Here is a 15,192-nt window from a genome sequence, read left to right on the forward strand (position 1 = left end):
TGAAGGAACGACACTAATTTTGACAACGTGAGTGATAGGAATTCAAGGTGTTGCGGTTGGACGAAGCAATTCGGATAGTTGTGCTTCTGCATTTGTATCCAAGATGGACGCCATTTTCGTTTCTTCCTTGTGTTTGCAGGACTTTTATTTTTATTATTTTCGTAGTTTTAATTTTTATTTATTTCTTAATTATAAATTTATACCCCATTTAATGTTTAAAATCCTCTAGATAACTCTTAATCAAGACTATTGAATGTTACGAGATCTAAAGGTTAAGAAAAAGTGTAAAAATGTTAGTCAAAATCTTTGTCCCTTTATCCTATTTATCAAAAACCAGTTTAGCGCAAACGATTTATTAGAGAGCATTGCTCGTCAACATTAAAATTAAAAAAATGACCAAAGTTCTTGTTTATTCCAATGATGAAGTTCATAACCCAAGTTCCATTATCCATCTCACATAACAACAAAGAAATTAAAATTACGTAATTAAGGAGCAAATGCCGTCGGAACATCCTTGTTCCAGTAATAGCAAATGTTATACGAATTGTATTCTGGATTCAACCTGCATGGACCCGTCGGTACTATTCTCCAAGTGCATTCATCACAACCTCCCTCATCTCTATCTTGTATGTATATGTCGAAGTAGCGATATACAGCCAGCCATTCGAACCTGCACCAGAATTGTGTACGCCCCAAAAGATGTAACCCAAACGAAAAGTCATAGCTACCTTTAAAGGGAACCACATGAGTACCAAGATCATCGTTTTTGGATTTGCAGTGGACGGTCAACGGTATATCTGGACCAATATCGTTATGCATTCTTACACGAACTGCATCACACATAGTTAGAAACAACGACACTAGAATTATTAGCAGAAACACATTTCTGATGAACCAAGACATAGTGGTATTGTTTGTTGGAATATAACGCTGAATTTCTTTGTGGAAGAAGACTCAGATATATCATATTTTTGTAATCGCAATTGGATAAAAATTCTCAGGTAATATAGGAAACATATCAAAATAATCAGTCTCTACAGATTTAGAGAATCCGAACAAAAAATTCTTAGGTAATATAAGGACATAAATCCAATTTCATCTTGTGGAGAAACGACGGTTTTAACATCATCTATTTCCGTCTAATTTTTAAATAACAATATGTTTAAGTTATCATGATTTATTTCTATAAACAGTTTAATTAAAAAATTATGTACAATTCTCGAAATTTAAATATTTAAGTTGAATAAGGTTTCAATTTCAGATAGCGCGTATTTGGATGCGGTCCTTAACCGCTAATACATTGAAACGTTATTGATGATTTTCAAATTTTTATCAAAGTTCTTTGTTTTCTTCACAACCAAAAACAAAAAAAATTCAAAAAGGAGGACAAAACTGGTTTTAGATTTTATTAGGCACTTATATGGTTATGCATGTGTTCCTTGCAGATTTAGGAAGGATTGCAAAAACTCACTTGATGCTCTAGAAATTGCTTGGTGATTCTATTCGGCAGGCCTTGAAAAGTCCCATCTTTTTGTTCTTGGTTATTTTCCCCTTAATGTGTATTTGTCCTATTTGTACGTTTGGCGCAAGTCTATCTACTTATTATTTTGTTTGTTGTCATCTGTGAGAAGGGTTTTTTATTATTCGCATGATGTTTTGCAGGATGAATAAATAATAGATTAGGCATGAGTCGCCATATGTGTAATGAAAACTCATTTTTTTTAAGCAATTCAGACTCTCTTAAATATTTGCTACTTTTTGTACAACTCTGTCTCCTCATATTAATGATATTTGTTTTCTGCTTGGATGAGTTTGTGTATTGCTATCGCCCAAATGTGTAGCTTATGCAGTCGTAAGTCCATTATTCCTTGCATGATAGGTGTTGCTGCTTCTTGAAATCCTAATTGCCATGGTTCTGCTGCATCACAAGGAACAATTGTGAGGAATAGCCATTCTAGAACAATCATTCGGGTTGGTTCATTCTTTAACTGCTCCGCCACCTCCCCCCCCCCCCCCCCGGCAAAAAAAAATATAGACATGCCATGCTGTACGCAAGGATTTGAAGACCGTCCACTCATCTTTGGCATTCCATTGATAACAATAGAAAGAGCGATCCACGGAAGCCATTGAAACCAGGATAAGAGCGTCAACTTCATTCAACCTACGTGAAAAGCATAAAAAAAAATGTCAATGGAGTGCAAAATGAAAAACAGTTTGACAATTTTTTTTGGTTTTTTTTTTGTTACACAAATGTTCTGGTTTCTCCCCCAAAAAAAATAAAAAAGAAGAGATACATGTTCTACATGCCACGCTGTACGCAAGGATCTGAAGACCGCCCACTCATCTTTGGCATTCCATTGATAACAATAGAAAGAGCGATCCACGGAAGCCATTGAAACCAGGATAAGAGCGTCAACTTCATTCAACCTATGTGAAAAGCATAAAAAAAAGTCAATGGAGTGCAAAATGAAAAACAGTTTGACAATTTTTTTTGGTTTTTTTTTTTTTTTTTTTGTTACACAAATGTTCTGGTTTTGGCTCTCTTACTCTTCTGCATTTTCTTTTCCTTACTCCACTCTTTTGTTTTTGCCTCTCGGAAATGCAATATGAATTACATGTTATGTGGACAAACTTCTATGTAAGCATAAAAGGTTTTTGGCTTATGAGAGACTGCATAAAGATTGCTATGCTTCAAGACCTTTTCGGTTCTCTTTAGATTATTGTCATAGATTTAATTTTTTTTTTTCTTTCTTAACACTATTTAGTTCCTTGGTGTATTTCTTCCTTTATTTTTCGGTTCTCTTTAGATTATTGCCATAGATTAATTGTTTAATTTTTTTTTCTTAACACTATTTGGTTCCTTGCTATATTTCTTCCTTTTTTCTTTATTAACCTCTCAGAACATGCTTTCATGCATGCAAAAAGCCTTTCTTAAGGAGCACATAGTGCCCGTAATTAAAAAAGAGATTAGTAGTTAATTAAACAAAATAGTTTTTGTAATGAATTTCGTTGATTGTTATAAAATAAAATTCGAGGATAATATCGAAACACAAGGGTGTGTCATCATCATTCAACAACTCCAACATAAAAGGCATATAACAATCCAATCCGGTTTTAAGATGTTTATATAGATGCAACGATGCTCACACAAGCACACAATTGAATTCGGATAGCCTCAGTTTAGAACTTTAAATATTTAGAATACACTCACTCAAACATGTAGCACAATACCACTCAGAGGAAAACATGCCTAAACCCTTTTATTTAGTAGCTAATTAAGTACGGCATGCATCTCCGTATATAAGGCGACGAGTACTATGATCACTCATCGTCATAGCTCTTGCGATGGTGGTGCTTGTGGCGGCGCTGCTTTTTCTCCTCATCGTCATCTGAGTCGTCATTTCCCTGTCATATTCAGATAAGAGAATCAGATGCAAATAACGCAAGCCAGCCAACAGTGATGGGTAAATACCAAAGACTACAGAAGGGTAAAGTTGATTAGGAAACAGAACATCAAAGACCTATATGCATTGCATGGATTCGAGCTTTTCGAAACAAAATTGAGGACACGTTCGGAAACATCATGGGATTTAAATTGTCTAAAACTAGAACAACAAAAACATTGAGGCAAAACAATGCACCCAATTTTGTCGAAACTGACTTAAACAGATGACAAGTTCATATGATTCGTACGTGTGCACAGATTAAATGTATGTTTACGAACTAAGGAAGCTGTATGCTTACGAACTAACACACTAATACATCTAAATCACTAATGATAGTGTTATATAGAAGACAACTTGATCGTTTGGTGTCTAATTTTCGATATGACTCGTAGAATTTTCAAGCTCTTCTAATCCTACTATTTCGGGGAATTGGAAGGGATAAGTCTTAACGAATCCATCCTCGTACCTTCGAGTTGGACAACAGTTTTTGATTTTCTTATTAAACATACATTGAATATAATGAGTCGTCCAATCCAATCCTAAACATCAAACGAATCCTATAAACAGTTCGTCACCCAACATTATAAGCCTTGGATTAACTCAAATGAAGCAATTAGCCCATCATTAATAATTTAAAATAAATACCACGAATATAAATGACATTTAAAAGAGCGAGGTTCTCACGTATTTCTTGCGACCATAGCCTTCTTCACCGTACTTAGGACGCTCGGAATCAGAATCATCGTCGCCGCGCCTCTCATAACCACCAGGGCGGCGGTACTCCTGCTCCTCGCTCCTCCCATAACTGGGCTTCTCATACTCCCCACTTTCCTGGCCCTCGGAGCCGGGCCTCCCATAGCTTGGCCTCGGGGGTGGCGGCTCATCTCCATAGCCTGTCCTCCTCGGCGGCTCTTCGCCGTAACCCGGCCTCTCAAACTCAGTCCTCCCATAGCTCGGCCTCTCCTCGCTTTCCGGCGTGGCCGCCCATAGCTTGGCCTTCTCGGTGGCTCTTCTCCATAACCGCCTTCCTCACCATAGCTCGGCTTTCTCGGCGGCTCATCGCCATAACCAGATTCCTCACCGTAGCTCGGCTTCCGATAATACCCAGATCCGAATTCAGCTGGCGGTGCTTCAAACTCGGGCTTTCTCCCGTACCCAGATCCATATTCGGACTCGGGTGCCTCGTACTCGGGTTTTCTCCTGTACCCAGATCCATACTCGGGTTCCGGTGCCTTATACTCGGGCTTTCGACCGTACCCAGATCCATATTCGGACTCCGGTGCCTCGTACTCAGGCTTTCTCCCGTACCCAGATCCATACTCTGGTTCCGGTGCCTTATACTCGGGCTTTCGACCGTATCCAGATCCATACTCCGATTCGGGTGCCTCGTACACCGGCTTCCGACCATACCCAGATCCATATTCGGAGCCGGGCTCATCGGATTCGGGCCTTCGTTGATACCCAGACCCGTATTCCGAACCTGATTGTCCATACTCCGGCTTCCGACCATAACCCGATTCGGGCCTCTCCTCCCCGCCAGGCGGGAACCCATAGGCCGGCTGGGGCCTGCCTTCGTACTCTCCCTCTGGATGTCCCCCGCCCGGATTGAACCCAACAGCTGGTCCGGGTCGGTGCGTGGGTCGGGCGTAGTGAGTGTACTCGTCTTCGAGAGCCTCGTCAGCGTAGGCGGCGGGCTCGGAGGAGGATGAGAACTGGGGACGATCGTAATCGAAATCATCGGACGGCGATGAGTTAGGGTGGCAGGACTCATCGGACGGGTCGAGAGGGCGGCCATAGGTCAGGTATATGTCGTATCCGCCACCGTACGGAGTCGGATCGTACTCGTCGAAGTCGGTGACTTCATCCTCGGCGTGCGTGTAGTACGGCATCGTTTTGCAGGGATTTTGGTCTCGGAAGTACGACTGTCAAAAGTGATGAGGGGATGCGATCTGGGTGATGTGTATTTATAGTTGTCGACGGTTTTTTTGCCGTTGGAAAACCGCGTCAGGTCGTTGCCTTCTTGTTAATGACACGCGTACGGTTTTTATTGGGCTGTCATTTTGTAAAACCAATTGACATAACTTGGGCTTAACCAATCATTAATCCTTATCCGAAATTTAGTGGGGCGTTGTAGACAATTTTTTGGGCCCATTGAAATGCTTCGGATTTCCCTCCCTTTGGGCTTATACCGTATTTGACCGGCATATTTAGTACAGTACTAACTGAAATGGTTAATACAGTCTCAGTTGTTGAGCAAGGCTTAAATCTGTGGTTTTGCCACCATTACATGGTGCACTTTTTGAATTAGTATTTATTCGATGAGAAATATTGCTGAAACTATGTCTTAAATTGTATGGATGGCATGTTTTTGATAAAATTTTGAGAAATAAAAAACTTAATTTACTTTTGAAATTCTGAGCGGGAAGGACACTTTATGTGCCTCTGCTTCTGTCTGGCGTACCGAATAATCTCTCCTCAAATTGAATACTAGTTCTATTATACGATTCATCAAACTAGGAAGACTTGTACATGTGTGATTTTTCAAGGGAATAAAACAACAAAAACATAATTCATAGGGTGTAGAGACAATACATCATTTCTAACGAATGAGGATCCTCCAATCACGAACGTTCATCGTATATCGTGCAGTTAGAAATTATTGTAAATTTTTTATTTAAAATTGAATATAAACAGCATCTGATGAAAACTACGATGAACGGATGTGATTGAAGGATCCATGGGATCCTCACAAAGAGGATGCAGAGAGGATCCTCATACATTTGTAACGATCATAATTTGAGACAAATTTAAAATCAAAGTAAGAAGGATGGAACAGGATATGAATACCCGACGGATGTTAGCTACTGAATTGCTTGGTCGCTAGTACAACATCCCGGCCACCACGACGAAGACTTCATGCATGCAACAGTTAACAACACAACATTTAGATACAAACACCTAAACAAACACTTTGTATAATTGTATGCATGTCATTTGATGTGCATGCATAGTTGTTTCTCTCATTCCGTTTAAGTAATGCAATACGATAATAAACACAAACATACGTGCTTGTCATTCGACAAACCTAATCCAAAATTTTAAAACGTTTGATGCTTATGTTTTTTAATGTGTTTATCTCTTTAATCACGTGCAAGACGGACCAATAAACACATAAAACTTACGCGCATGTTTACTGAACAGATAATGTAAGATTCCAAATAAAGAAAATGAGAGTAGTGTCTCACCAATTTTTTGCGACCATAGCCACCTTCGCCTGCAGGAGTACGCTCCTCGTCGTCAAAAGACTCGCTTTTACTCCCTCCTCTCTGTTTCCGGAACTGGTCGCCCTCGTACGATGGTCGGGCGTAGCTGCTGTACTCCTCTTCCAAAGCCTCGTCGTCGTACGCAGACGGCTCATTGTACGACGAGAACTCGGGCTCATCGTAATTATCAGAGGCCGAGCCCGACGAGTGATGGTAGCACGTCTCCTCCGAAGGCTGTAAGGGCCGGCCATACGTCAATCCCATGTTGTATCCCCCCTCGTACGGCGTCGGGTCGTACTCGTCGAATATGTCGGTGTCGTCGTCGGTATCCTTCTCCGAGTAGTACGAGCGGTAATGCGCCATTATTATTTAATCAAGGAGATTAACTTTTCCTAATGGTGATCAACTCCAAATGTTATTAACGAATGACGACGAGAATAATAGTACGTCTTAAATATTGGTTAATGCTCCATTTATGGTGGTTGACAATTTCTCCTGCGAAAATACCGTGTCAGGAATTTACACTATTTCATTCCCATTGTTTACCGGAGACTTTTACTGTGGTCTGCATTATTTTGAGGGTTTTGTTTAAATTTTGTCCATGTAATTATTGGATATTACTAATTATTTGCACCGTTATCAAAATAATGAGGCTTTTAATCACATGGTCGTGGGTTCAACTCTTACCTACAATCCTAAACATTAATGTACAGAATTAGTAAAACTTTGGAACAATGTAAAGTGTTAAGGTTGTGACCTTCGCAAGGTTGCTCCGGTCAATAATTGTAGGTAAATATGTAGAAAGGTAAAGATATGGAAGCAAACACAAGATATACGTATTTCACCCCAAGTTGGGCTACATCCACAAGGGTAGAGGAGTTTTCATTAATAGTGAAGAGTTTACACAGTATATAGGTTCAAACACATTAATAGTGAAGAGTTTACACAGTATATAAGTTCAAACATAATCATCACTAGTGAGTTCTATAACAAGTTTAAATACAAAAATGACATTAGGGATTAATTGTAGGAGAATGGTCTCCTTTTGTAGTTGAGGACAATCTCCAGATTTCGTCCAGGATCGATGTGGAACTCTAGAGGCATTATTCTGGTGTTGACATGTGTTGTGTTGTGATTGGCCTCCTCATTGGAGAGAAACTCTTGTGCTTCAGCAAGGATGCCTCAACATGAATTCTTTAGTAGGTCCCTAAAAGTATGAACTTGATCGGTACTTGTTGGTTTCGGAATTGGTGAAGTAGGGTACAAACAGAAGTAATTAGAATTGAATATCAGCAACATATAAATTAAATGTCGACGATGGAGTAACAAAGTATAGGGGAGATTGGTTATTCTCACTACTAAAGATTAACGTTATGACGTACCCACAATCTCGAGTTAGAAGAACTTACGCGTGACATCTAACCGACAGCTACCACCGGTATAATTTACGTAGAAACTTACAGATCGGGTTAGACACATAACAATTATATATCAAACGCATACTGATCATTTCAACAATTAAAACTTAAAAATATCATTTCGGCCAATTTTCTAAGCATAAGCGAGTCTTGAACTACACGGACGAAAGTGAAACCTCAGTTGAACCATAGGGACGAAAGGTATATCCTTTGACGGACCTCCATATCGGACTTTTTTATTATTGGGCCACAGTTCTTTTTTCATGGGCCCTTCACACTGCAATTGCCTCAAGTTTGGGCTTCATGACAAAGCCCATTTAAGAGGATTCTCTGCGTCTAATCTCCGCCACTGTCACTGTTGGTCGGCCTGGGCCGATTCTCTGAGTCTTATCTCCGCCACCATCGATTCAAGCGCCACTGCACGCAAGTAAAAGACACAAACATTAACGAAAATCCCACTTCGGAGACCTCCCAGATCATCAGAAATGGCGGCCCTCGTTCTCAGGGTCGCGCAGAACGGCTCCGGCGACTTCCGGACGGTGCAGGAGGCCATAGACGCCGTCCCACTCTGCAATACCCGTCGCACCGTGATTCGCGTCGCTCCCGGCATCTACAGGCAGCCGGTGTACGTGCCCAAGACGAAGAACCTCATCACGCTCGCGGGTCTGGCTCCGGAGCTCACTGTGCTCACCTGGAACAACACCGCCACCAAAATCGAGCACCACCAGGTGAGGTACTACACTTTGTTAATGCTACCCAGTTGGGTTTTTGAGACGTGGATGAAGGGTATTGTTTTACTGACGCTGTGGGTTTTTGGTAGGCTCCTCGGGTGATTGGGACTGGGACTTTTGGGTGTGGGAGTGCTATTGTGGAAGGAGAGGATTTTATTGCAGAGAACATTACTTTTGAGAACTCTGCTCCTGAGGTTCGCTTTGTTTATGTTTTCATCACTTAGTTTTTACTCGAAGTTTGCATCTTTTCATTGTTTTTTTGTAAATTGAGCATGGTGAAACTTGTAGTTTGAAGTTGAAATTTTGAACTTGTTGGTTTGTGTTGGTTTGGTTTGGTTTGGTTTGGTTTTTTTCTATGGAGTGTTATGAATGTTGGAGTAACTGGTTTCGTTAGATGACGCAGGTTTTCGAAATCTTGTTTGGGAGTGAAGGAAAGTGAAATGATGTGATCGGAAGCCGAGAAGATTTTTCATTTTTGTTTTGATTAGGGAAAACCGGGTTTGGAATGTTCAGCCAACACAAAAATCTCATTTTCTGTACAAATTTCTGTACTTTTGGAAATGGATAGAAAATGTGAGAAATGAAGCTCTAAAAGTCCGTCCTTCTATTTTTTTTCGGTTTTACTGATAGCCAACGTCTTTGTCGTTAGAGAAGTTGGGGAATGTTTAAACTTTGTTGTTAGAGGTTGTTGGAAATGTACAAAGTTATGTCTTTTATAGTAATACAAAAGTCCTTTGAATTTTGCTTCACTTTCACTCTTTGAACTTCATTCACTCTCAACATGTATTTAACTTTTTCTTCCCTTTGTTTTGTTCGGTAGGGTTCAGGTCAAGCTGTGGCAATTAGAGTAACAGCTGATCGATGTGCCTTCTATAACTGCAGGTTCCTTGGATGGCAGGTATACCCATTGCCCCAATTAGTCTGTTCATTTTCTTAAATTTCCTGTTGGGTACAAACTTTTACTGTTTTTACTGGGTAATCACGAGCTATTTGAGGATAAATGAGAGCGGTTATCAGTCTAATTGGTGGGTTCCTTCGAATTTTAATGCAGGATACCCTGTACTTGCATTATGGAAAACAGTATCTGAAAGATTGTTATGTTGAAGGAAGTGTGGACTTCATTTTTGGCAATAGCACGGCGCTTCTGGAGCATTGTCATATCCACTGCAAGTCAGCAGGTTTCATAACTGCCCAAAGCAGGAAATCTTCCCAGGAGACAACAGGATATGTATTCTTAAGGTACATTAGTTCGCTAACCTTTCGCCCATCTTGGTTGAATCAAGCAATTGATTCGAAACTATGTTTTATAACTTATCTGATTGACTCAAGATAGGACGATTGTGAATGATTAGAGGAGTTTGTCTAGGTTTTGCTTTTCCATTGATTAATTTTCTAGAAGTCGCTTGGTTGTGTTTTTGTGTACTTCATTGATGAACAATTGGTGAATTGTTTTCTTTTAATTAAAAAACCAACCCTGTTTTCTTGAATTGTTGCAGATGTGTAATCACTGGAAATGGAGGGACTTCATATGCATATCTGGGACGACCGTGGGGACCTTTTGGAAGAGTCGTTTTTGCATATACATTTATGGATGGATGCATCAGACATGTAGGATGGAATAATTGGGGTAAAACAGAGAATGAACGAACTGCTTGCTTTTATGAATACAGGTATACATATTTAGTCCATCTGCATTGTACTTCTATTCTACAGTGCCTCCGTTCGGTAAATTTGTTATTGTTGCTGAATACCGCCGTCAAATATGCGATAGAAAATTTAGCCAACTGAAGAAATTTTCACATTACATTACTATGGACATGGACTAGAATAACTTCGGAGGAACGTTGTGACTTGTCAAACCAAACTAGTTTATCATTTAGATGGTTCGTGCGGGGGTACCTAAAAGTAAAATTACACAGAACTGAGATGGGAAAGATGTTTAAATTACTTTGATCGGGTTCATCGTGCTTTTCTTTTTCTGAAGATAATATCGTCTCAAGCTTGTGACTTCGTTTATCTGCTCTTGTGCATAACAACTTCTCGAAATACTAATTATTGTTTGTAAGTTTAATGTTTCTCTCGAGTGCGTGACTAGAGGCAGAGTTTGATAAGCTTGTATCATCGAATGCAAATTTCAGGTGTTTTGGACCGGGTAGTTGCCCATCCAAACGGGTGACATGGGCAAGAGAACTGGTAGCCGAGGAAGCAGACCAGTTCCTCCAGCATCGTTTCATTGATCCAGATCCAGGAAGGCCTTGGCTTGCCCAGAGAATGGCCCTAAGAATACCGTACTCTGCCTAGGAGTTAAAAACATGGGAATGATTCCCAACAAAGATAGTCGAGTATATTGAAAACATTTTACGACGAAAGAATAAGATATGCACCATAGCTATTTCAAATCCTGTTTTCTCAAGAAGCGAGAGGCGTTACACGGTCACTTTTAGCGTTTAAGCTTTGTATCAGATGTAATTGCTTGTGCTGAAGAATTCGTTTGATTTGGCTTTTAGGTTTGTCCAGGATAATATAGATCAACTTGTTTGTTATGTGTTTTCATCTTTGGCCTGCAACATGGATGGTTAATGTGTGTACTTTTCTTGTGATGAAAAAACCCCTTTCCCTTTGGACCTTCAACCGATTTGACCCCAACTTGAAAGACGATACTCGAACTTTATCTTGCAGAGCTGTTACAACAGACGAATGTTGGATAACTTTTTTGGAGTGTCAATAACAGTATCATTGTTTTAAACGATATCATTTAACAGTCAGTTTTGGTGTCCATAATACTTACGCGCAAGGTGATGCATGCTATGTCTAGGGAACATGAAGTCTTGTCCAAGCCCCTCACCATCACCAATCACCAATCAATAACAGTATCATCGTCGTAAACGACATCATTTAACAATCAATTTTCCACATATACTTATGCACAAGGTGATGCATGCTATTGCTAGGGAACATGAAGTCTCATCCAAGCCCCTCACAATCACCAATCAATAACAGTATCATCGTCTTAAACGACATCATTTAACAGTCAAATTTGGTCCATAGATACTTACGCACAAGGTGATGCATGCTATGGCTAGGGAACATGAAGTCTTGTCCAAAGCCCCTCACCATCACCAATCACCAATCAATAACAGTATCATCCTCTTAAACGACAACATTTAACAGTCAATTTGGTCCATAGATACTTAGTCACAAGGTGATGCATGCTGTGACTAAGGACACATGGAAGTCTTGTCCAAGCCCTTCACCATCACCAATCACACCACCACATACATCCAATTGGAGTAATATATTTTTGTATTTTGTAAGTTTTGGGCTGCCCTTTCTTGTTTTGGTGAAAGTGAACCACCTCCCCATCCATCTCCATGAAATGCAACCACCTTCCCACCCACCCTCGTCAAATGCACTTCCCCTATTGTACTCGAGACTTAATGTTCTCTTTTTTGGTTTTGGTATAAACAGTCACACACTTGACATTTCAAATCTTTCAAGTCAGTTTCATGGGTAATGATTTTCGTATGATCTTTTTCTCTTTCTGTATATGTTTAGTTATATTTATAGATTTTCTTTTTATTTATTCATCTCAAAAACTATAAATAAACAAAGGTATTCAAAGAAAGAAAACACACATGCAGAAATCACTTCCCTATTTCATGTGCAAAAGATTAATCAAGTAGAGTGGTTCATTAATATTCTCATCTTCCTAATCAATCGAAATGGAAATGCTCGAAAATTCTTTTTGCAGGATGCTTGTTTTCTTGTTTAGAATGAATATATAGTCATATTGTCACAAATGCATCAATAACATGTCAATACGTTTTGTTGACAACAACGATATGAAAAACCATTCTTCATTAGAAAACAGGCGTCCGTCCCATCGCCTGGACTAGGGTTCTAGTATCCCATTCATAGGCACAACAAAACGTACTTAAAGCTATGTTTGCAGAAGCAGTTGCATGTAGTAATAACGTGTGGAGCTGAAATTTGCTGATTTGGAACAAACAGTAGCACATGGTAATTAAGGAAGTGTGATTGAAGATGCTATAACTTTTTTTTTCCTTGCTCCATAAACAACTAGGTCCACCTGCCAACCTTGAAGAAAAATGTGATATAAAAATTAAGCTCAAGCGTAATATGTGAAGGAAAATGGGTGAGTTTGCTGCCGCTGCTGGTCTTTTTTCTGTAGGGCATTGCCAACTCTTGTTCTGTCCTGGTAGAGGACTGAGGAATGCATTTCAGGCTGGAGAATTTGAAGGGTAAGCCGATCAGGAAGCAGGAGAGGATTTGCCACGCCGAGGCGGTGTTAAAATCAAAGAAGACGAAGCACAGGGAGTCTCCTTTCAATGAGTCTCCTGCGGTACTCTCTCTCTCTCTCTCTCTCTCTCTCTCTGTGTGACACACAAGCACCAGCACAATCAAACTCACAGAAACAAGCTCTTGCATAACTTGCAGGCTTCATCTTGGAGGATGAACACCGGGTTTTTAAAGCGGTTTTCCGGACATAGCGAAAACCCAAATAAATGAGGTGCCTACCGTTCTATTTTTTTGTGTTAATATTACTCTAACATCCTAAAATTCTATGCAAATTTGAACTTCGGCTCAGTTCTTTGCCATCCTTTTATCAGTTGGGTGAAATTTAATTATTGACAAATCACGAGAAGAAAAGAATTTGCCTTGCATCCGGTTGTGTCTCCCCTTATGTCTATCTCCCCCATAACGTGGTATGATCACATACAGAGAGAGAGGGAGTACTCGCACGTGAAAGATACATGAGAAAACATCCTACCGGGATAGCTAGATTTTCCCCGGTGAGAAGGGAGCAGGCTTCCCAATTAGCGTGCACGTTTGATTAAATAGTTAATTAGTGTAAAAATGAATGTGTTTGCAGGAAGAGTGGAGAATTCACATGCCGGCCATGCAGGTCTTGTTCCTGTCTGTCTACCTTGCATTATACGCCAAAGTTGAGATGCAAATACATGAGGGAAGACTACCCTCCTCATCATGTTCCTCACCACATCTCCAAGATTCTTGAGCTTGACATTTTAAGCACACGATAATCCATAATGCACAAACACACACAAGCCTCTCCGTAACCGGGATCCCGCTCAACTATAGGTGGAATGGATACATATCAACGATGATATCAACAGTTATCCACTATTGGTGCATAGTTCATGTTATATTGACAATAATACAATTATTGATATGTTGTCGATACGGATCCCTCTCACCTATAGTTGAGCAAAATCCCGCTTAAAAAAGGGCTACATATTATAACGAAAAAAAGTATGTCTTTTTTTCTTTTTGTAGACAAGATGGGAAGTCCAAGGCCCAGCTGAGTACGAGCCAGGTATCAAAGGAACCATATTTTCAGATAGACCTGGCTCGTACTCAGCTGGGCCTTGGACTTCCCATCTTGTCTACAAAAAGAAAAAAAGACATACTTTTTTTTGGTTATAATATATGGCCCTTACAGAATCGGTGAGCTTCATCGTTTCGCCTCTCTTTACACATTCGATATAAACTTGAGCTTCATCGTTTCGCCTCTCTTCGCTTGGGTTCCTGACAATGTCATGCAGAGCATTACAGAATCGGTGAGTTCTTCAAAACCCTGATTTTATACAGGTTTGATGGAATTGTGGGCAAGCATGTTACGTAACCAAATCAATGTTTTCAATTGAAGCAGCTGGTGGCGACGGTGATGGACGACGTGAAGTTGGATGCGGTGTTGCTAGCAGATTATGATAAGTTCAAAACAGAGAAGCTCAAGACTTAAGTCTAAATAGCACTACGAAGACAGAGAGGTTGTCTTTTATTCATTGTATTATTAAATGTGTTATGTGTCAAAGTTTCTTGAGATATAATAAAATTTGATGTTGTTTGTGAGAATGCGTCATCAGGGACTAGTTAAGAAGCAATATCATTGATTCATATACAAAATTATCCCAGATAAAAATGCAAAAAGAGGAGACAAAGATGGAGATGCAGGGGATCGAACCCTGTACCTCCCGCATGCAAAGCGGGCGCTCTACCATTTGAGCTACATCCCCTACTTGATATTCTTTGCTGGATATTAGACTTAGATCCAAAAATATCACATATGAAAATCCGCAAAGTATTTGTATAAGCTGATATTCTAAACAACTTTAATTTATGAGATATATATTCAAAATTTGATGCAAAATAGGACAATATTCTAGTCAACGGACCTAACTTATATACATGTGACAACTTTTAAATGAATAGAGTAGATACTTTTTTTTGGTTTCTCTTGCAATCTTCTCTTGTTTCTGTTCATTATATATCCTTTTATATACGGGAGTTTTAA

At 39.8% G+C, this 15,192-nt stretch overlaps 2 protein-coding genes, 2 non-coding genes and 1 pseudogene across 5 annotated transcripts; 2 read left to right on the top strand and 3 right to left on the bottom strand.

Moving 5' to 3' along the window:
- Positions 1-3,096: 3,096 nt before the first annotated feature.
- LOC137707729 (uncharacterized) lies at positions 3,097-5,407 on the bottom strand. The gene is made up of 2 exons (XR_015958692.1): positions 4,131-5,407; positions 3,097-3,405 (listed from the first exon to the last, which is right to left on the bottom strand). It is a non-coding gene; the product is annotated as an uncharacterized LOC137707729 (transcript).
- Positions 5,408-5,921: 514 nt separating this feature from the next.
- Positions 5,922-7,126, bottom strand: LOC137749350 (uncharacterized). The gene is made up of 2 exons (XM_068489447.2): positions 6,692-7,126; positions 5,922-6,358 (listed from the first exon to the last, which is right to left on the bottom strand). The coding sequence occupies exons 1-2, from the start codon at positions 7,070-7,072 to the stop codon at positions 6,308-6,310; spliced, it is 432 nt and encodes a 143-aa protein (XP_068345548.1). The 5' UTR covers positions 7,073-7,126; the 3' UTR covers positions 5,922-6,307.
- A 1,351-nt stretch (positions 7,127-8,477) lies between these two features.
- Positions 8,478-11,489, top strand: LOC137708400 (pectinesterase 31). The gene is made up of 6 exons (XM_068447463.2): positions 8,478-8,855; positions 8,948-9,052; positions 9,679-9,756; positions 9,910-10,097; positions 10,355-10,528; positions 10,997-11,489. The coding sequence occupies exons 1-6, from the start codon at positions 8,613-8,615 to the stop codon at positions 11,157-11,159; spliced, it is 951 nt and encodes a 316-aa protein (XP_068303564.2). The 5' UTR covers positions 8,478-8,612; the 3' UTR covers positions 11,160-11,489.
- Positions 11,490-12,691: 1,202 nt separating this feature from the next.
- Positions 12,692-14,640, top strand: LOC148689266 (uncharacterized; annotated as a pseudogene). The gene is made up of 5 exons (XR_015958596.1): positions 12,692-13,221; positions 13,317-13,910; positions 14,036-14,040; positions 14,243-14,458; positions 14,551-14,640. The product of XR_015958596.1 is annotated as an uncharacterized LOC148689266 (transcript).
- A 201-nt stretch (positions 14,641-14,841) lies between these two features.
- On the bottom strand, positions 14,842-14,914 carry TRNAA-UGC (transfer RNA alanine (anticodon UGC)). Its single transcript has one exon. It is a non-coding gene; the product is annotated as a tRNA-Ala (tRNA).
- Between the last annotated feature and the right edge of the window lie 278 nt (positions 14,915-15,192).

This window comes from Pyrus communis, chromosome 17 (genome assembly GCF_041283825.1).
Source record: "Pyrus communis isolate YQ-2024b chromosome 17, ASM4128382v1, whole genome shotgun sequence".
NCBI classification, from domain to species: Eukaryota; Viridiplantae; Streptophyta; class Magnoliopsida; order Rosales; family Rosaceae; genus Pyrus; species Pyrus communis.

Bases quoted from the DNA above. Each gene is read 5' to 3' on its own strand.
- LOC137749350 (XM_068489447.2), bottom strand. From the start codon at position 7,072: ATGGCGCATTACCGCTCGTACTACTCGGAGAAGGATACCGACGACGAC. The intron at 6,359-6,691 runs GTGAGACACTAC...GCATGCATGAAG, and splicing joins GCTATGGTCGCAAAAAATTG to TCTTCGTCGTGGTGGCCGGG.
- LOC137708400 (XM_068447463.2), top strand. From the start codon at position 8,613: ATGGCGGCCCTCGTTCTCAGGGTCGCGCAGAACGGCTCCGGCGACTTC. The intron at 8,856-8,947 runs GTGAGGTACTAC...GGTTTTTGGTAG, and splicing joins CCAAAATCGAGCACCACCAG to GCTCCTCGGGTGATTGGGAC. The intron at 10,529-10,996 runs GTATACATATTT...TGCAAATTTCAG, and splicing joins GCTTGCTTTTATGAATACAG to GTGTTTTGGACCGGGTAGTT.